Source organism: Garra rufa, chromosome 12 (assembly GCF_049309525.1).
Source record: "Garra rufa chromosome 12, GarRuf1.0, whole genome shotgun sequence".
Taxonomy (NCBI): Eukaryota; Metazoa; Chordata; class Actinopteri; order Cypriniformes; family Cyprinidae; genus Garra; species Garra rufa.
Window position 1 is genome coordinate 33,625,826 of NC_133372.1, and position 20,412 is coordinate 33,646,237.

Sequence of the window (20,412 nt, forward strand, 5' to 3'; positions counted from 1 at the left end):
ATGAATAAACAGAGTTTTCACAAATTGGCCAATCGTTGCAAAGAACGACTAGAAAACGTTTACAGGGAGGTACTTCCTCAAATCGCCTTGGTTACCCACATGGAAACGCGGGTCTCTTGTGTTTGATTTCAACGGCCTTTCGTGTAAGAGGCTTGAGATTATTTACTCACTTTTAACAGTGTTTCATTAACTTATAAAGAAACATGAAGATCGAAGAGGTAAAAAGCACAACGAAGACGCAGCGCATCGCTTCTCACAGCCATGTAAAGGGTCTCGGGTTGGATGAGGCCGGTAATGCTAAACAGTCCGCGTCCGGACTAGTGGGACAGGAGACAGCTCGAGAGGTAGAAATCCATTTCATATTTTGCCTGTTTGTTATTGAATGCAGAATCATTCAATTTGATTACACTTAATATTTAAACAAAATTTGTATTTGATTATTTGTGAAGAAGGATTCAACAATATGAAAATGCATGCTTAATTTTCCCCAAGAGTGTTTTACTGTGTCTGTATCAGATCTTGGTTTTGGAGACTTGTATTTGTAATATAAAATCAGTCGTAAGGGTCAATTTTTTGAAATTGAGATTTATTCACCACCTGAAAGCTGAATACATAAGCTTTCCATTGATGTGTGGTTTGTTAGGATAGGACAGTATTTGGCTAATATTTGGAGATACAACTGTTTGACTGTTGGAATCCGATACTGAGAAAAACGCCTTTAAAGTTTTGATATATTTACTGTAGGAAATTGACAAAATATCTTAATGGAACATGATCTTTACTTAATATCCTAATGATTTTTGGCATAAAAGAAAAAATGATCATTTTGACCCATACAGTGCATATTGCTACAAATATACCTGTGCTACTTTAGACTGGTTTTGTGGTCCAGGGTCACATATGTAATATTTTTTAACATAAACATTTCCAATATTGTTTATTTTTTGTAGGCTTGTGGCATCATCGTAGAGCTGATTCGTTCTAAAAAGATGGCTGGCAGAGCCATTTTACTGGCCGGACCACCTGGAACAGGCAAGGTAAAGACTTTATCATATCAGTCATTATAAATAGTTTCAGAGAGTTCCTTTGTGAGAGTATTTATGGTTTGATAATTGTATTTCTGTACGCTGCAGACTGCTCTAGCGCTAGCCATGGCGCAGGAATTGGGAAATAAAGTGCCATTCTGTCCTATGGTGGGCAGTGAAGTGTATTCATCAGAAATCAAGAAGACTGAAGTGCTGATGGAGAACTTCAGAAGAGCAATCGGTGAGCACTTGTGCAAAGAACCCCAAACTGTTCACCATGACCTGTATAAATGATTTACAATTGCAAACATTTATTTATTTCTTATAAAAGATTAGTTCCCCTTTGGAATAAAAATTTTTTTCTGATAATTTACTCACCCCCCTCGAGTCATCCAAGATGTTCATGTCTTTCTTCAGTCGAAACGAAATTGATTTTTGAGGGAAAACATTCCAGGATTTTTCTCCATAAAGTGGACTTCAATGGGGATGAGTGGGAAGGTGCAAATTTGCTTTTTAAAGCAGCTTTAAAGGGCTCTACATGATCCCAGCCAAGGAATAAGGGTCTTATCTAGCGAAACGATCAATCTTTTTCTAAAAAAATAAAAATGTATATACTTTTTAACCAAAAATGCGCATCTTGCACTAGCTCTGCGATGTTGAAAAGTTCACACACAGTCAGTTCTTTGTCTGTGTACTCTGGTTCAAAAACTTAGGGTAGGACAAAAAAATTAAATCTCATTTTCTCTTTCGACTTCACCTGTCATCGTTATTTTACCTTTTTTTTGTATGTTCCTTTGCATGTTCACTTTGTAAACACTGGGTTTGTACTTCCGCCTACATCACATGTGACTTTTCCAACGTGATTACATAATACATGCAATGGACCCAAAGCTAGAGCAAGATGACAAGATTTGTGGTTAAAAGTAAAATTTGTAATTAAAAAAATAAAATAAACAATCGTTTCACTAGATAAGACCAATTTCCTTAGCTAGGATCATGTAGAGCCCTTTGAAGCTGCATTGAAATTGCATTGCAATTTGGATCTTCAATGTGCTTATTCCCATTTAGGTTTTTTAATTTACAGGATTTAAAAAAATCCTGGAATGTTTCCCCCAAAAACCTTAATTTCTTATAAAGAATCTTATAAAGAAACCTTAATTTCTTATGAATAAAGAAAGACATGAACATCTTGGATGACATTGAGGGGAGTATATTATCAAGACATTTTTATTCTGGAAGTGAACTGATCTCTTAACAGAAACGTTTAGTAATCAAAGTAAAAATGTGATTTAAAAACCGAGAAGAGAAACATTCAAATACATTAGGACTCGTCCTTCTACTAGTTAGTAAATAACTCCACGTGCACACACTGTAGCCTGATATTAGACTGCCAATATGACTCAAACAATGTCAACAGTGTGATCAAGTGAGATATGCGTGCATGCACTCATTATTACAGTGCTGACAGAGAAATATACTGGCATTGGCAGTTGAACACACACAGTCAAGTCACCTTTATTTATATAGTGCTTTTAACAATACAGATTGCATCAAAGCAACTGCACAGTATTTAAACAGCACAATAGTGTGTAAGTAACGCATTATTGTAAACAATCAGTTTTCAGTTAAAGGCAGTTCATCAATGAATTCAGTGATATTATCGTCCAGTTCAGTTCAAATAGTATACGATATCGCTGGAAAGTGTCCCCAACTAAGCAAGCCAGAGGCGACAGCGGCAAGGAACCAAAACTCCACAGGTGACAGAAATGGAGAAAAAAACCTTGGGAGAAACCAGGCTCAGTCGGGGGACCAGTTCTCCTCTGGCCAGACGAAACCAGCAGTTTGTACTAATGTCTGATTGTAGAGGTGAACAGATTCAATGGTGTTTAATATAATGCATTTTGTAGGTTTTTAAAAACGGATTTGTAGATTCACCAGTATTTAAAGGGATAGTTCACACAAAAATAAAGATTCTGTCATTAATTACATTCTAAACCTGTAAGATCTTTGTTCATCTTTGGAACACAGATTAAAATATCTTTGATGAAATCCAAGAGCTTTCTGACCTTGCATAGACTGCAATGTAATTACCACATTTTATGGCCCAGAAAGGTAGTAAGAACATCATTAAAATAGTCCTTGTGACTTCAGTGATTCCACCATAATTGTAGGAAGCTACGAGAATACTTTTTGTACACCCAGAAAAAGACTGCTGCGCATTCATTAAAAGTTAATTCTTGTACCTACAATTCTTATGTTTTGATTGCAGGTCTGCGTATCAAGGAGACTAAAGAGGTATATGAGGGAGAGGTCACTGAACTGACTCCTTGTGAGACAGAGAACCCAATGGGAGGCTATGGTAAAACTATCAGTCATGTCATTATCGGTTTGAAGACCGCAAAAGGCACCAAACAGTTGAAGGTGAGGAAGTGAAAGCGCTTTTCTTGCATGCTTGTATTTCAGAGATAAGGAGCTGGATGGAAACTAATTTTGTGTTTGTTTAAAGTTACAAATCTTAATGTCTCAGCATTTGTTATGCTTATGCAGCTGGATCCCAGTATCTATGAAAGTCTGCAGAAGGAGAGAGTGGAGGTCGGTGATGTTATCTACATTGAAGCGAACAGTGGGGCAGTCAAGGTATGGATGGATTTGCTTAACCATTCTCTCTCCTGCTTATATCTGCTCTTGGTGTGTTGAAGTAATCTTTTGTCAGTGCAGGTGGGCAGGTAGTCTGGCAGCAGTATAAAGGACAAGATTGCCTTTCATATTTTTGAAAGAAATGAATACTTTTATTCAGCGAGAATGTTTTAATTTGGTTAAAAGTGACAGTAAAAATAGACAAACCTGACTGAATTTTTGATGTTTTTTACTAGGGGGTGCAGGACACTATAGTTCATTTATGTAAGTGAGGATAGCAAAATAAAGTAAACTGTAACAAATTATACCCCAAAATTCTCCATACAGTGGACTACCATTAAAATTGATCAAAAGTTTGGACCAAAAATTTTATTTGACACTTTGACCTGACCATGTTTTGTTATCTTTCTATCAAAGTTAACTGACATTATCAATATGAATTTGTTCTGACACAGTTAAACGTAGGGCTGGGCCGATAAACGATATCATATCGAATCGCGATAAATTTTATGTTAATAACGATGATAAGCTCTAGACGTTTTTTGCTCTATATGGATTTATCTAAGAGCCAGTCACACAGCAGAAATATGCGACAACAGGCAATCAGCGTGCAGCGTGCGTGTGCACGTCAAAGTACAAAGTTCATTTCCTACCGCACTTTGCGAAGCAAACTTAACACCAAGAAAAAAAAAGAGTGGAAGCAGCGACGAAAGTGAATCTAACCTCGAGTTATTATCCAAAGATGTTGAAATGGTCAACAAAAAGGTAGCACGAATTCCGTTATATAAGTGGTTTGGCTTTTTGAAAAGTGACTCTCAGCTCAGCTTGAAATATTCGGTCTCTATTCGCACTTTGAATATTTAGAGAGTAGCCTACTTTGATAATGGCTGAATTGTTTGCACTTAATACGATTAAGAAAGAACTGTGTCGTAATTTTTTGTTATTTATACTGTAGATTGTTTCAAAATGCAGTGGTTGCCTCTAATTTAAATAGCTCAATGTATAATAGAGAAAATAAACAGTTGTGTTAATAATAATAAATAAATAATTGTGTTACAAATTATGTTTTTACAATAATTTTAATGTTTACATTTTGTACATTTACTCTCATTTACCATACTCTGTCACAACTTTTATTTTTTATTTTTTTTTAGTAAGTTGCTTTAATTTTTAAGGCCAAATCTGTAATCTGTTTTTGTTAATAAACTATACTTTAAAATGTAATTTAATGAACCCTTTAATTTTTGTGGCTTTAGTCATTGTTGGCATTCTATTTTAAAGCTGGCAACAGCTTATATCGAAATATATATCGTTATCGTTCAATATGGCAAAAAAATTATCGAGATTACATCAGCCCCTACCCAGCCCTAGTTTAACGCTTGAGGTCTTGCCATATTTTATAACCATTTTCTAAATTCTAGTGAATAAACTGAGAAATGTTGAAGATATCTGAATAAATTTTGTTTTGATTGTATACTTAATAAAATTTAAAAATGTACAAATATAATAAAATATTATAAATGCTGTTCTTTTGAACTATTTTAAAATGATTATGAAAAAAAACATCTCTCTTATTGAGTTCTTTCATAATCAATCTTATTTTTTTGGTCTGCAGAGACAGGGACGATGTGACACATTCGCAACAGAATTCGATTTGGAGGCAGAAGAGTACGTACCTCTACCGAAAGGCGATGTACACAAGAAGAAAGAAATTATTCAGGATGTTACACTTCATGACCTGGATGTTGCCAATGCAAGACCTCAGGTATGACACACAAACATCACATTATCCATAATTTTCAAGTTGTAATTGTAACATCCAAATGTGAATAATACGAGCATATTGTGTTTTCCAGGGAGGCCAGGACATACTTTCTATGATGGGTCAACTGATGAAACCCAAAAAGACAGAAATCACAGGTAACGTAATTTATATACTGTTAATCACAACAGGATTTTGAATGAAGCCATGTTTAACTGTATCTTTGTGTTTGTGTTTTCAGATAAACTGAGAGGGGAGATTAATAAGGTGGTGAACAAATACATTGATCAGGGTGTGGCAGAACTGGTTCCTGGTGTTCTGTTCATTGATGAAGTTCACATGCTGGACATTGAGTGTTTTACCTACCTGCACCGAGCACTGGAGAGCTCCATCGCTCCCATCGTAGTGTTTGCATCCAATAGAGGAAACTGCCTTATCAGGTGTGTTTTTGATACTGTGCAAAATGTGCTATATTGAATTAGCTTGTTTTGGTCGGTGCCGATAGCCTTGTGGGCAGCGCGTCAACATACAGCACCGTTGCGCTCCGGGGCGTCCCGTGTTCGATTCCCGACTCGAGGACCTTTCCCGATCCTGCCCCCCCCCCCCATCTCTCTCCCACTTCGTTTCCTGTCATGTCTGATCTGTCCTATCATAATAAAGGCACAAATGGCAAAAAAATTCATCTAAAAAAAAAAAAAAAAATTCTGTTTTGTATAATTATAGGATATTAGATAACAATACAATGATAGTTCACCCAAAAATTAAAATTAAAGACCTTCGTTCATCTTTGGAACACAAATTAAGATATTTTTGATAGGAATTAACAAGTAAAATTATTGTTAATTGTTAGTTCATAGTTTTCTGTGATCAACTGTTAGATAAATCCAGTGATTTGATTGACAAGTTTTTAATGTTTCAGGGGGACAGAGGACATCAGCTCTCCTCACGGTATTCCACTGGATCTGCTAGATCGAGTTATGATCATTAGAACTATGCTGTACACTCCTCAAGAAATGAAGCAGGTGCGCATACAGTTTTGTGTCAACATGCTTATTACATGTTTTATTACATTCTCAAAGATGAAGTAGGTAATACATGCTGTTGTTTAATTTGCATGTTGCTATAGATCATAAAGATCCGAGCTCAGACAGAAGGAATCAACATCAGCGAGGAGGCTTTGTCTCATCTTGGAGAGATCGGTACCAAAACTACACTCAGGTAATACTGATTACTACATTTTTAAAACATATCCTATTGATTTAGATTTGTCAATCATTTTTAGGGATGTAATGATATTGAAATCGATATTAAAATCGAATTGTACGATAATACCTTGATATAAAGTCCATGGTATATTTATTGCGATATTTTTTTTTCTTCCAAAAACATTTCATATTTTGTACATTTTAAAGTTAAATTCTTCTATCTAATGCACTTTGAGAGTTCAAAATTAACAGCTTTAACCCATGTTCTTAACTAAGAAAACTTAATTTAGAAAAAAAGGCAGTGAATTGACCTGAACTTTGTACCTGAGAGAATAAAGCATAGCTGGTGGTCATTGTGCTCCCAAACTCTTAGCACATGCAAAAAAACAAGTTTACAGCATTCACTGTGAACTGAGGCGCGGAAAACAACAGATCATGAGCTGATCATCTGAACGAGACTTGATGAATGGATAAAGCCATATTCTTGTATGTGCTTTCGGTTTTAGTTTGTTTGACAGATACTGTGCCAAAGCATAATGGCCCAAAACACAACTTTAAGGACCTTTTATGTTAGAGTAAGATGTTTAAATATATGTGACCCTGGACCACAAAACCAGTCATAAGGTTAAATTTTTACAAAACTGAGATGTATACATCACATGAAAGCTCAATAAATAAGCTTTCTATTGATATATGGTTTGTTAGGATAGGACAATATTTGGCCGAGATACGTCTATTTGAATATCTGGAATCTGAGGGTGCAAAAAAAGCAAAATACTGAGAAAATCACCTTTAAAGTTCTCCAAATTAAGCTCTTAACAATGCATATTACTAATAAAAAAATGACATTTTAATATATTTATAGTAGGAATTTTACAAAAAATCTTCATGGAACATGATCTTTACTTAATTTCCTAATGATTTTTGGCATAAAAGAAAAATCAATAATTTTGACCCATACAATGTATTTTTGGCTATTGTTACAAATATACCCCAGCGACTTAAGACTGGTTTTATGGTCCAGGGTCACATATTTTAAAAACTACACTAGACCAATTGTTTCATATCGTCATGTGACCACAATAATATGGCTTTGCTATCGCGATACCACAATATTGGTAATAATGTTACATCGCTAATAATTATATAGCTTGCTAATGGCATTCTCAGATATTCATTATTTTAAATTAATAAAGTATGCAGTTTGGCTAATGTGTATGTTTGTGTGAATGCAGATATGCAGTGCAGCTGCTGACCCCTGCCAGTCTGCTGGCACGAGTTCAGGGGAGGGAAGTAGTCGAAAAGGAGCAGGTTGAAGAAATTAATGAACTCTTCTATGATGCCAAGTCCTCTGCAAAGATCCTGCAAGATCAGCACACCAAATTTATGAAATAACTCCAGCACTCTCTCTCTCTTACATTCTCTGCCCACTTGAATTGGCTTTACTGGTTGTTTAGTTCACATTTGTCCTCACATTATAACAGTATGACAGCTGTTTTAAGCCAATTCAACATCAATGCATGGCTACTTTGTAGTTCTACCTAATTGTCAGTTTTAACTATGTAACAAGAAAACTATATCTCCATAATTAACATGCTTAGACTGATTTCTTTAGTTTCATCCCCACTTTTGTTTTTCCCCCCCACTAGGATAAGTTATCCATTGATCTGTCTGCTGTTCTTTTTTGTGTATTGTTTTGAAAATAAATCTTTTTTTGATAGAAATGTTATAAAATAAATGGGACTTTTTTTAATGACAAATATTTCAGTTTTGCAGGAAATCAAATGCTCGACTTCTTTTCAAGTTTATTTTTACCAAAAAACCTTGCAACTTAACTAGCGTTCTATATATTCTATATATCCATTTTAACTGTTTAAATCTTTTTTTTTTTTTTTTTTTTTTTCTTTTTTTTTTAGGGGAAAAAGTAAAAAAAGTAAATTTTAAGATCAAGCTAAATATTATTATTGCTTAGCTGTGCGGTTGAACAGTTACAAAGTGTTCAAAAACAACAAAAACTATGAAGCTGTTTTCAACGTTAATGCTTGAGATTCATTTATATAGTGTTTTCACAACATGTCATCAATCGGCCATATTGGCGGCACTGAATGTAACAAAACTTGCATATTTTGCTGATTATTGCGGCTAAAAGTGGTCAGTTACAGTTATGTTCTGTGCTGTACTAATTGGTCAGACCTGGAAAAATATTTGGAGGACTATAGACTTCCAAAATTTATAACAAATCAAGAAGAAAGCAAAAAACTGAGGAACAAAAGGCATTTGTGGTTGGCCAAACTGAACCAGGATTTCCAGAATCTTTACAACATTTGTGTTTGTTCTTATTTCTGACAAGGTAGGTGAAATATTAGGCTAATATCTTAATTAATACTGCTCATACATATCTTTATCACTTATTCATTTCAGTCAAAATATTGCTCCTTCTGCTTTTTAACTCCTCTATATTATTTAGCAGCTTCCACACTTTTTTCCGTGGTTTAGACAGCATAAATTAGCGATCCATGCCGTTGTTTACATTAGAGTATCACCAATATGGTCGTGCATCCGTGTAACTGACCAAACCCTCTACAAATAAACCTGTTGAATTCAGTTAAACAATGGTTCCATAGTGTTACTTTCTTTGGCTGGGTTTGTTAAAGGCAGTCTCAGATCCTGAGCGAGCTTTGCTGAAGATGGATGGCGCAGCCTTCCCAGCTCGTTCTAACAGCAGAGGGAAAGAAATAAAGAATCAGAACAGTCAAAAATACAAGCTATAACATCCAATACATTTTAATTCCAGTTACCTTAATACAAAGTGCTCCATTTATTTAAATTATAGATGTTTGAATTAACACTGCACAGGGAGTTTGACTGACAGGTGACCTGACCAATAAAAACACAGAATCTGCCATTTTTTGTCTAACAAATAAACCAGACAGGAGAGCGGGTCCTCACGTTTAAACTTCCAAAATGCAGCGATAAATGGCTCTAAACGATCCCTACCGAGGAAGTAGAGTCTCATCTAGCGAAACAATTGGGTATTTTGTAAAACCACTTGCAATTTATATACTTTTTAACCTCAAATGCTTGTCTTGTCTAGCTCTGCATAAACTCTGTGTATTCCGGTTCATGACAGTTAGGGTACATCGAAAAACTCCCATCTCACTTTCTTCTCCAACTTCAAGCTCGTCCTACATCACTGTTTTACCTTTTTAAAAATGTTATTTTGTAAAGGGCGTTTGATCTTCTTTGCAAACACTGGGTTGTACTTGTTCAGCAATTAATGACAATCATGATGTTGGGGGAGAAAATAAGATGATAGTTTTTCAACCTACCCTAACTGTCTTGAACCAGAATAAACAGAGTTCATACAGAGCTAGACAAGACAAGCATTTAAGGTTAAAAAGAATATGAATTGTCTTTATATATATATATATATATATATATATATAAATAACAGATCGTTTCGCTAGATAAGACCCTTCTTCCTGGGCTGGGATCATTTAGAGCCCTTTGAAGCTGTATTGAAACATTTTAGAAGATCAAATTCGCAGACATAGAAGTCCAATTTATGGAGAGAAATCCTAAAACATTACCCTCAAAACAAAAACATAATTTCTGTACGACTAAAGAAAGACATAACCATCTTGGATGAATGGGTTAAGTAAATTATCTGTTAACTATTGTTCTGGAAGTGAACTTCCCCTTTAACGTCGGTGGACTTGTATTTGGAAAATGGCGTGTATTGACGTCTTTCCGCGGATTGATCGGTTGATGTGCCACTGCCACTTGAACAGAGGTGCTACAGCGAACAGCCACAAAACGGTATTTATTGTTTTAATTTCTTAAAAATGACAATCTGAACGCTGTGACTTAATAAATAAAATAATCTGCTCTGTCTTGTTTGTCAGTGCAGTGTCACTGATTTCACATTTAAGACTCTTAATGTGTTTCTTAACGGTGTAGCCTACACAATTTTTCAGTAGTCTTTGATAGTACTGGTGGTGACCTTTTTTAAATTTAAGGAAACGCAGATATTATATTTATACAATGATAATAAATAAGTCTGTTGTAAAATGTTACAGCTGGAATCTTAAAATTGAGATTATAACAGGCCAGAACACAAATTATCAATATAAACAGATAAAACACATGTTAGACTTGTTAACATCTCATAATAAAAAGTGATTAGTGGATGAGTTAGAAGAGTGTCTTCCCCCGTGTTTGTGTTCTGACTTCCTGCTATATATGGAGTGGAAACTTTATCAAAACCAGACCCACAGAGCTCTTCTTTTTTTCCTCTTGGTACAAAGTCAAAAATCAAGGACACTTGGAATCGGTGACGTTTTAATTTCACACACAAGCTTCTGAATTATTGCATTTCTGTTGATCAGCTGCTGCTCGACTCACCGCATTCCTGCATCACTTCAAAGGTCTTGCTTTTCACCTCTGTTCCAGATGCTAGGTTATCCCTGGCTCCAATCAAATCCTCTGCTTTCACCTCAGGCCTCTTAACATCCTCTTGTTCACCTTGCTGAAGAGAAACAGAAAAATTAATAATGAGGGGAAAAAAAACATCTTCAATTCTTTAGTTTTAACTTCTCTTACTTGAGACATGGTCAGCTCTCAAAGTCCTATAGTCTTGCTGAAGTTTCTGTTTTATACTGGTCGTATGTGCATTTATATACGCACACACACCCTTTCCTTTGCAAAGTCCAATCCCAAATGGGCCGTAATTCCTTTGGCCAAAGCATGAGTCACACTGTTTCTCCTCCCATTAATTTCAGTCACTGTTGCTGTAAGGAACATATGCTTGTTTAAAGATGACATCTTCAGTACTTCAATTAGTTCCAGCAGTTCAGAAATGAAAACAGTTTATGGTTTGTGCCATGTGTCTGCTTTATTGTTCATGTTGGAGTGATTCTAAATGACTGCGTGTTGGAGTGTTTATTTGAACACTGTTGTGTTTGTGAGTGTTGCTAAGGGATTGTGAAAGTTAATTCGTCTCTCCTCCGTATTCCATTGGAATGACATTTTTTAAGCAGATGTACTCAGGAATTACTTCATGTCCTGCTATTTTTGAGTCTTTCTGTTCTAATGTTTTTACTTTCTTTGTCTTTTTCACTGGTATGCAAACTCAGGAAATATTTCAATACAATTTGGAAAACAAACAATTTTATTTTATTTTATTTGTTCCAGTCTCATCTGGACAATGACAATGGACCCAATACCATTTAGATGTATTATCTATAATCATTTTGTACATAATTCATGTAAACATTCATTCATCCAAAGCTCACCACTGATTTATACAGCTACAGTATGTCTAGCAGTAACATTGTGCTAAGGGTACAATGTTGCAAAACATTTGGTCAATGTACGCATTTGATACGTCTAATTAAAAACAAGCATTACTATTTAAAATATAAACATTCTTAATGCATTTATTGTATTTCATAGTGATGAGGGAATGACAGGCACATTGTAGCAGTATTTACATAGTGGGGGACCCCTTGATATCTTTACATTACGTTGTATTATTCTCTGTCTTTGTTTTGTAATCAATCAATAAAATATTCTATGTAGCAATAAGAACATTCAAACCATCAGTATCTTGGTGAACTACTTTTGATGTCATAAGCAAAAACTGAACAGAGATACTGCATCTTCTAGTAGAAAACTGAAAACTTTCCAGGAAAACAAAATATGTTTCTGAAAAATTACATACAGTATTCAAATCTGGTCCTTTTTTATCTCAAAATTCAGAATTTTTTGAGAGGTAAAATCTCACAAATTTGACCTTTTTTCTCAGAATTGCATGATATAAACTCGCAGTTGCGAGTTATAAAGTCAGAAGTGGGTGATGTAACCTTGGAAATGCGTCACAATTCAGCCAGAATTGACTATTTTTCTTCAGAATTGCGAGTTCTTAAATCAGAATTGTGAGAGATAAACATAAACTCGAGAGAACATATTAGTCTTTTTTCCCTTATCTCACAATTTTGAGAAAAAAGTCAGAATTGCAAAATAGAAACTTTTTTCTTGCAATTGTGAGTTTATGTCGATATTCTGACTTTGTAACTCAAAATTTTGAGTTTACATCTTGTAATTCAGTTTTTTCCCCCCTCAGAATTATGTGATACAGTTTGCATCTCGCAATTCTGAATTTATTTCTCCCACTTACAATTCATGTCCCACAATTCTTACGTTATATCTCGATATTCTGAATTTATAACTTAAAATTTTGAGTTTACATCCTCAGAATTGTAAGATACAAACTCGCATTTGTGAAAAAAGTCCGAATTGTGAGAAAAAAGTCAGAATTGCAAGATACAAACTCGCATTTGTGAAAAAAGTCAGAATTGAGAGTAAAAAAGGGCAGAATTGCAAGATACAAACTTGCATTTGTGAAAAAAGTCAGAATTGTGAGAAAAAAGTTAGAATTGTGAGATATAAACTCGCATTTGTGAAAAAAGTCAGAATTGAGAGAAAAACGTCAGAATTGCAAGATACAAATTCGCATTTGTGAAAAAAGTCAGAATTGAGGAAAAAAACGTCAGAATTGCAAGATACAAACTTGCATTTGCAGGAAAAAAGTCAGAACTGAGAGGAAAAAAAAAGGGCAGAATGGTGAGATACAAACTCGCATTTGTGAAAAAAAGTCAGAATTGAGAGAAAACAGTCAGAATTGAGAGAAAAAAGTCAGAATTGTGAGATACAAACTTGCATTTGCGGAAAAAAAGTCAGAATTGTTAGAGACAAACTCGCATTTGTGAGAAAAATCATAACTGAGAGAAAAAAGTCAGAATTGTGAGATACAAACTTGCATTTGCGGAAAAAAAGTCAGAATTGAGAGAAAAAAAGGGCAGAATGGTGAGATACAAACTCGCATTTGTGAAAAAAAAGTCCGAATTGTGAGGAAAAAAGTCAGAATTGCAAGATACAAACTCGCATTTGTGAAAAAAGTCAGAATTGAGAGTAAAAAGTCAAAATTGTGAGATACAAACTTGCATTTGTAAAAAAAAGTTAGAAATGAAAAGGGCAGAATGGTGAGACACAAACTCGCATTTGTGGAAAAAAAAGTCAGAATTGTGAGATACAAACTCGCATTTGCAAGAATTTTTTCTTCTTCTGACTATAAGTTTACATCTTGCAATTCTGATTTTTTGAGTTTGTATCAAGAATTCAAGATGTAAACTCACAATTGTGATAAAAAGTCGTAAAACTCGTAATTGCAAGAAAAAAAGTCAGAATTGTGAAATAAAATGTCACAATTGTTTTTTTTTAAATCCAGTTGTGGAAATGGACTTCCATAATGGAATAGTGTCATCTGCACCTCGGGGACGTTTAGGCATTAGCAGCCTCCAAAGTAAAAGCTCATGTACTTTTTTTTCTGTATTCGGGTAACAACTGAGTCCTGACAAACTGCACAAGTCTTGTTTCTGTCAGAAATACTGTGAGGACCACACCCAGGAGACAGACTGCCCCCACGGCAACATGAAGCACCCTTAACAACCAACCACCATCACAGCAGAACATGCTCTGAAAGACAAAATGGTTACAAATCAGATTTAAATTTGCTCATCAAAACATATTGATATATTTAAACAATAATCCACTGGCATGATACCTCTGAGCAGGTGGTGAGGATGGAGCTCACACCAAGTGCAATAAAGACAGCAGAATGTGGCCGGAGCCCCCACAGGGGTGTGTATTCACTTTGCAGAAAATAGCGATGTATGTAAACAATACTGTGAGCGATTCGTAAAGCCATGTTACAGCAGTTCGCCAAAATGAAGCCAATGCCCCCCAACATCCAGGTCAGCCAATAAGAAAGGAGAAGAAATGAGGCTGACAGACCCAGCATCACTAGATTATATCTAAAAAGAGAGAAATTAATACTTTTATTATGCAAGGACACAAGACTGGAGTAATGATTACTGAAAATTCAGCTTTACAATCACAATATATTAACATAGTAAACTATTATTTTTAATTGTAATAATATTACATTATTACTGTTGTTAGTGTATTTTTCAAACAAATAAATGGTCTTACAGACCCCAAATGTTCAAATGGTAGTGTATATATACAGTATAGTAATTATGTGTTGTTCACCTGTCAACCTCCTCTTTGCTCATGGCAGCAAAAACAAAACACTCAGTTACTCCATTAATGGCTAACAGCAGAACATAACAACTATAACACCGTAGGAGAGCTGGCCCTGCAAAACACACAAACAAACTATTTAAATCTTTATGGCAAACACACACAAATAAAAATGTTCCCCTTTTTCAGCATATTCATGTTTTACCGGCTCCACTGCTCAGAAGCTCCCCGCCGTAGATGTCAAGTGCCAGATGAGAATATGCATAACCAAAAACTGTGATGATCAGACCAATCAGAAGCACCAGCTTCAAAAGACATTCCAGAACTTCAGCTGCCATTGAAACGTCCTCCTGTGGACCAATCAGCATTTTACAATTATCTGATTCACATCTGGCTAGCTGGCTAGATAAAGTTAGGCACATAAACACTGACTTGTTTTTGATGTCGTACATCTCGTCCACGCTCTAGGACTTTAGCGAAAAACACATAGAAACTCTCCTCAATGGGTAAAAAAAGAAATCTAGCCACCATTGAGCCCAGATTGTTTATTATATCATAAACCCCTATAAATAGAAATGAAAATAATAAGGAAAAAGTGAATACACTCTGTGTGTGTAATAGTTTGTGTGTATGAATATACAAACTCACCCTGGTCTCCGAAGTTCAGCACGTTTAAAAATGTCATCACATAACGCTCGCCTGTAAAATCAAAATTAAATGCTTATTGAAAAGTATTCTATTCTGTTTTGATAAAATTACTGCATACACCACCAATCAAAAGTTTTTGAACAGGAAGATTTAATTGGATTTTAAAGAAGTCTATATTTCTTTTATTTATTTTGTATTTATTTGATCCAGAGTACAGCAAAAACAGTAAAATTGTAAAATATTTTTACTATTTAACATAACTGTTTTCTATTTGAATATATTTTAAAATGTAATTTATTTCTGTGATTTCAAAGCTGAATTTTAGCATCTTTACTCCAGTCACATTACCCTTCAGAAATCATTGTAATATTCTGATTTACTGCTCAAAAAACATTTATTATTATTATGTTGAAATCAGCTGAGTAGAGTTTTTTCAAGTTTCTTTGATGAATAAAAAGTTCAGAAGAACAGCCATTATCTGAGAAATGTTTTGTAACATAATAAATGTCTTTATCATCACTTTTGATCAATTTAGAGCATCCTTGCTAAATAAAAGTATTAAATTTCTATAATCCCCCCCCCCCCCATTATTGATAACAATAATAAAAAAATGTTTCTTAAACAGCAAATCAGCATATTAGAATAATTTCTAAAGGATCATGTGACACTAAAGGCTGTAGTAATGATGTTGAAAATGTAGGGAAAAGTAACATTTTAAAATATATTCAAATAGAAAGCAGTTATATTAAATAGTAAAAATATTTCACAATATTATGGCTTTTGCAGTATTTTGGATCAAGTAAATGCAGGTTTGGTGAACAGAAGAGACTTCCTTAAAAACAAAAAATCTTACTGTTCAAAAACTTTTGACTGGTAGTGTATTTGAGCACAATTTTTACCTTCTGTAAGTATCTGTTTGAGAAATGACTGTTTGAAAAAGCTCCAGGTTAGTGTGGTCAGCTTCCAGTTTAGTAGTGGCTGAAAAACAAAACACAAACATACAGTGTAGTCGTATGTTGTACAAAAAGAATCTACAACAGAACAATTTGGTGTCTTATTATAAAATCACCTCATGATCCACTCTAGATGGTAGAAGTTCTGTTATGTGATTAACAGGGAACAATTTCTTCTCTGCTTCCTCTGAGCCAAGGAAACGGACGAAGTATAACACGTAACAAATCAGCAAAAACCCTGCATAGACACACTGTGAAATGAAAAACACCCAGAATCAAGATTAGAAACCAGAATGCAACCGAAAACTATGTATGTTATATACAAAATGTTAATTATTTAAACAAAAAAAAGAGGGATCATACTAAATGCATGTTATTTTTTATTTAGTAGTGACCTAAATAAGATACTTACATAAAAGACATTTACATATAGTCCACAAGAGAAAATAATAGTTGAATTTATAAAAATGACCCTGTTCAAAAGTTCACATATGACTTTTTCTGCTGAGTTGTTAACTAAATGAGCCACAGCTGTGTTTTTTTGTTTAGTGATAGTTGTTCATGAGTCCCATGTTTGTCCTGAACAGTTAAACTGTCCGCTGTTCTTCAGAAAAATCCTTTTTGTGTGTGTGTGTGTATTTCAACCCTTTCCAACAATGACTATGATTTTGAAATCCATCTTTTCACACTGAGGACAACTGAGGGACTCCTATGCAACTATTACAGAAGGTTCAAATGCTCACTGATGCTTTTATTATGCATTAAGAGCCGTGGTTGAAAACTTTTGGAATTTGAAGATCAGGGTAAATTTAACTTATTTTGTCTTATGGGAAACATGTAAGTATCTTCTGTAGCTTCTGAAGTGCAGTACTAAATGATAAAAAATTATATTTAGGCAAAATAAGAAAAATGCACACATCTTCATTCCATTCAAAAGTACACATCGTTTTTCCTTCTGGAGCATCAGTGAGCATTTGAACCTTCTGTAATAGTTGCATATGAGTCCCTCAATTGTCCTCAGTGTTAAAAGATGAATCTCAAAATCATACAGTAGTTGTTGGAAAGGATTCAAATACACAAAAATGCTGAAAAACAAAAGAAATTGTGGGCCCTGAAGGATTTCAGTGGACAGTTTAACTGTTCAGGACAAACAAGAGACTCACGAACAACTATCACTAAAAAAAAAAAAAAAAAAAAAAAAAAAAAACAGCTGTGGATCATTCAGGTAACAACACCGTATTTAGAATCAAGTGTATGTAAACTTTTGAACAGGATCATTTATATAAATCAACCTACTATTTTCTCATGTGGACTATTTGTAAACGTCTTTTATGTGAAATATCGTATTCACGTCGGTACTAAATAAAAAATAACATGCATTTTGTATGATCCCTCTTATTTTGGTAAAATAAATAACATTTTGCAGATTCTGCGAGGTGTATGTAAACTTTTGACTTCAACCGTACATACCTGGGCAGCAGAAAAGATATAGAGTCCCCATTGAGGCGCAGAGACCACCATCACTACAGTAACAAGACATTTAGCAATCATGGCTAAGCTTTCGGCAATCACCTGTGAAGATGTTATTTGATCAGTTTTATCTCATTCAATCTACAATGATACAATTAAGTGCAATATAAAGCATGATAGGCAGATTGTGGCACCTTCAAACGGACAAACATGTGGGCGTGTGCAAGAACCCAGAGAGGTTCAGCCAGCAGCTCTGTAAGCGCAGCCAGGCAGAACAATCCAACAGCGGGAACATAATGCGGGATGGACTCTGGATCAGGTGCTTGGAGCAGCCACCACCACACACACACCAACAGCACACCCCACACACAACCCACTGGAAATCTAAGAGTTTGAGAATAAGAAAAAGAAAGAGATTAAAAAACTTTTTTATTTTAGATAAACGAGTCCTTGAAATTTCAGATGATAGATTTATATAATTCCTGTCAATCTCTGATTGCAATCATTGCCACGTTGTTTCCAGAAGTACTCAAATTTTGATTAATAAACCTACAGGTATTTCTACTTACGTGAGCCATAACAGGTTGATCACCTGTCTCCAGTTACGCCCCGCCCCTTCGCCACTAAGACACGCCCTCCGGAACGCCTCCCTAGACAGAAACACCAATGTAGAATAGAGCAGCATCAACCTGTAACAAAAGCATACGTTGCAGTTAATGCCCCATTGAAACGAATATTCAAGTTCATGATGTGTAACTGTAGACGCACCTGACATTTACCACACCTATCAGCTCTTTGGACACAAACCGCAAAGTAAATGCATTCAAGAGAAACGTCAAGACTCGAAACATCACCTGCAGCATAAACCATATCAACATATATTGCTTTATTATATGTTTTTAATAAAACGTGTGTACAACAGAAGTGTGTGTAATAGTAACGTTACCTGAAGCAGAACATTATAAGAAGCCAGTGTTGAAGCACTCTTGAGCACATCCTCTGAGCCCATTGTGAACTTTAATTTGGAACTCAACTTATTATTTAAACTTACTAACACCGAAATTCGCCGGTGGAAAATAAACGTTACCTTCGTTTCATTATACAGATATAGTACTATGATACCGTACTACAATTCTCTCCCATTGGGCTTCCCATTTGGTATTTAACAACTGTACAAGTTGTCAAATAGAATATACTTCCGTTTCTCAGTGAAACGATTTCAAATTAAAAGTCCGTATGTATCGGTAACGTTTCTAACTAACTCTTTGAGGGAAACTAATCGAGTCGTGTCGTTTTATAATTATCCAAAACGTTCATAACATTCTATACTGAGACAAAAATTCAAATTCAGTTTGTTTCATTATTGTACACTGTACAACTTTTAACTTGTTACAGCTTTTAACAGGAAGTTTGAAAGGATTTTGATTCACCCAGATGACTTGAATCTTTTGAATCGCGATTCCTTCAGTGGCTCACAGCGCCAGTATGTGACGCAAATCTTTTTGTTTAATGAACAACTCAATGAATCTTTCATTCGATTCGGTAAACAACATGTTCATTTCATCAACACCTCTGCTACGTTCTTGAGCAATGTTGTACAGTTTTCAACAATTTTAATAAGCAATATATGTGTCCTTCTCTCAACAAATATATGAAATGTGTGCTTGGAAAGGGGAGCGATGGATGTTTCATCAGAAATGCTCATCTCTGCCGCACAGAAGTTACTGTGTTCTCGTAAGAAGCGTTTATCCCCGTCCACATGTCTTGATGTGACACTTCAAATAATGGCTGTGGATTTGGGCATCAAAACTGCGCTGCTTTACGATAGTAATGCAGCATCTCCAGAGCAGCTTCAGTCGTTTCTCAATTCTCTACAAGAGTCTGGATTTGTAACCAGTTCACTGCGGATACTTTCCATTGATGACAACACGTTTATTTTTAACCCTGCCACTATTGAGTCCCACTTGGGTGATCTTCTCCAAAGTAAAAGTCTCCTTCTGATTGATGTATGTCCCTCAAGGGAACAACCTGTCTTGGCTGGCTTTGAAAAGAAAACTGAGGATATGATCAAAAGTCTTTTAGGATTCTTCGTGAATGAGCTGGACAAAGGCTCCTCAGTGATTGTGTTAGGAGAGGAGTTGTATAATGATTGGAACTTGTGCACTCTTTTTGGACTCATGTTAGGTTATCCAGCCTCATACTGGTTTGATCAAACTAAAGGATTTGGCAACTGTTTGTGTATGACACCACTGGTGGTGTGCACGGTTTGGGTCAAATGGCAAATACGTGACATAAATCATCGCTGTTGTCTTTATTCATTCAGTGTTCCTGAAGAGCTGTGGTCAGAAGTCCAAAGTCATGTGCAACGGTGGACTGAGCATCTGAGAGAGAGATTTAACAAACAGCCAATTTTGACTGATCTCTGCTTTTCTAGGGATACGGTCACTTTGCCCTCTGTGACACTTTGAATGAGCCTTATTTATGTTTCCTTTTTATTAAATGTTTTCTCAGAAATGCATTCCATTCATGGTTTATTCAATTTTTTTTCATGCATCACCTACAGTTGAAGTCAAAAGTATACATACACCTGGCAGAACCTGCAAAATGTT

The 20,412-nt window shown here is 35.2% G+C and overlaps 4 protein-coding genes across 4 annotated transcripts; 2 read left to right on the forward strand and 2 right to left on the reverse strand.

The window, feature by feature from the left end:
- The first annotated feature begins 100 nt into the window (after window positions 1–100).
- Window positions 101–8,431, forward strand: ruvbl1 (RuvB-like AAA ATPase 1). Its single transcript, XM_073851272.1, has 11 exons — window positions 101–344; window positions 951–1,037; window positions 1,134–1,266; window positions 3,295–3,446; window positions 3,573–3,662; window positions 5,278–5,427; window positions 5,519–5,582; window positions 5,666–5,864; window positions 6,344–6,446; window positions 6,551–6,642; window positions 7,865–8,431. The coding sequence occupies exons 1-11, from the start codon at window positions 204–206 to the stop codon at window positions 8,022–8,024; spliced, it is 1,371 nt and encodes a 456-aa protein (XP_073707373.1). The 5' UTR covers window positions 101–203; the 3' UTR covers window positions 8,025–8,431.
- Window positions 8,432–8,655: 224 nt separating this feature from the next.
- On the reverse strand, window positions 8,656–11,343 carry mustn1a (musculoskeletal, embryonic nuclear protein 1a). Its single transcript, XM_073851273.1, has 3 exons — window positions 11,232–11,343; window positions 11,034–11,157; window positions 8,656–9,344 (listed from the first exon to the last, which is right to left on the reverse strand). The coding sequence occupies exons 1-3, from the start codon at window positions 11,238–11,240 to the stop codon at window positions 9,256–9,258; spliced, it is 222 nt and encodes a 73-aa protein (XP_073707374.1). The 5' UTR covers window positions 11,241–11,343; the 3' UTR covers window positions 8,656–9,255.
- Window positions 11,344–11,778: 435 nt separating this feature from the next.
- On the reverse strand, window positions 11,779–18,965 carry rft1 (RFT1 homolog). Its single transcript, XM_073851271.1, has 13 exons — window positions 18,750–18,965; window positions 18,572–18,657; window positions 18,373–18,492; window positions 17,998–18,187; window positions 17,804–17,905; window positions 16,450–16,584; window positions 16,280–16,358; window positions 15,381–15,431; window positions 15,165–15,295; window positions 14,938–15,082; window positions 14,742–14,847; window positions 14,254–14,503; window positions 11,779–14,165 (listed from the first exon to the last, which is right to left on the reverse strand). Exons 1-13 carry the CDS (start codon window positions 18,810–18,812, stop codon window positions 14,001–14,003), a joined length of 1,623 nt encoding a protein of 540 aa, XP_073707372.1. The 5' UTR covers window positions 18,813–18,965; the 3' UTR covers window positions 11,779–14,000.
- A 405-nt stretch (window positions 18,966–19,370) lies between these two features.
- Window positions 19,371–20,393, forward strand: c12h1orf74 (chromosome 12 C1orf74 homolog). Its single transcript, XM_073852207.1, has one exon. The coding sequence runs from the start codon at window positions 19,483–19,485 to the stop codon at window positions 20,269–20,271; it is 789 nt and encodes a 262-aa protein (XP_073708308.1). The 5' UTR covers window positions 19,371–19,482; the 3' UTR covers window positions 20,272–20,393.
- The last annotated feature ends 19 nt before the right edge of the window (window positions 20,394–20,412 follow it).

Bases quoted from the DNA above. Each gene is read 5' to 3' on its own strand.
- ruvbl1 (XM_073851272.1), top strand. From the start codon at position 204: ATGAAGATCGAAGAGGTAAAAAGCACAACGAAGACGCAGCGCATCGCT. The intron at 345-950 runs GTAGAAATCCAT...TATTTTTTGTAG, and splicing joins GACAGGAGACAGCTCGAGAG to GCTTGTGGCATCATCGTAGA. The intron at 1,267-3,294 runs GTGAGCACTTGT...TTTTGATTGCAG, and splicing joins GAACTTCAGAAGAGCAATCG to GTCTGCGTATCAAGGAGACT.
- mustn1a (XM_073851273.1), bottom strand. The intron at 9,345-11,033 runs GTGAGTCGAGCA...CTCTGCTGTTAG, and splicing joins TGAAGTGATGCAGGAATGCG to AACGAGCTGGGAAGGCTGCG.
- rft1 (XM_073851271.1), bottom strand. From the start codon at position 18,812: ATGGGCTCAGAGGATGTGCTCAAGAGTGCTTCAACACTGGCTTCTTAT. The intron at 15,296-15,380 runs GTGAGTTTGTAT...TTCTATTTATAG, and splicing joins GCTGAACTTCGGAGACCAGG to GGGTTTATGATATAATAAAC. The intron at 14,166-14,253 runs GTATCATGCCAG...TTTGTCTTTCAG, and splicing joins TCCTCACCACCTGCTCAGAG to AGCATGTTCTGCTGTGATGG.
- c12h1orf74 (XM_073852207.1), top strand. From the start codon at position 19,483: ATGGATGTTTCATCAGAAATGCTCATCTCTGCCGCACAGAAGTTACTG.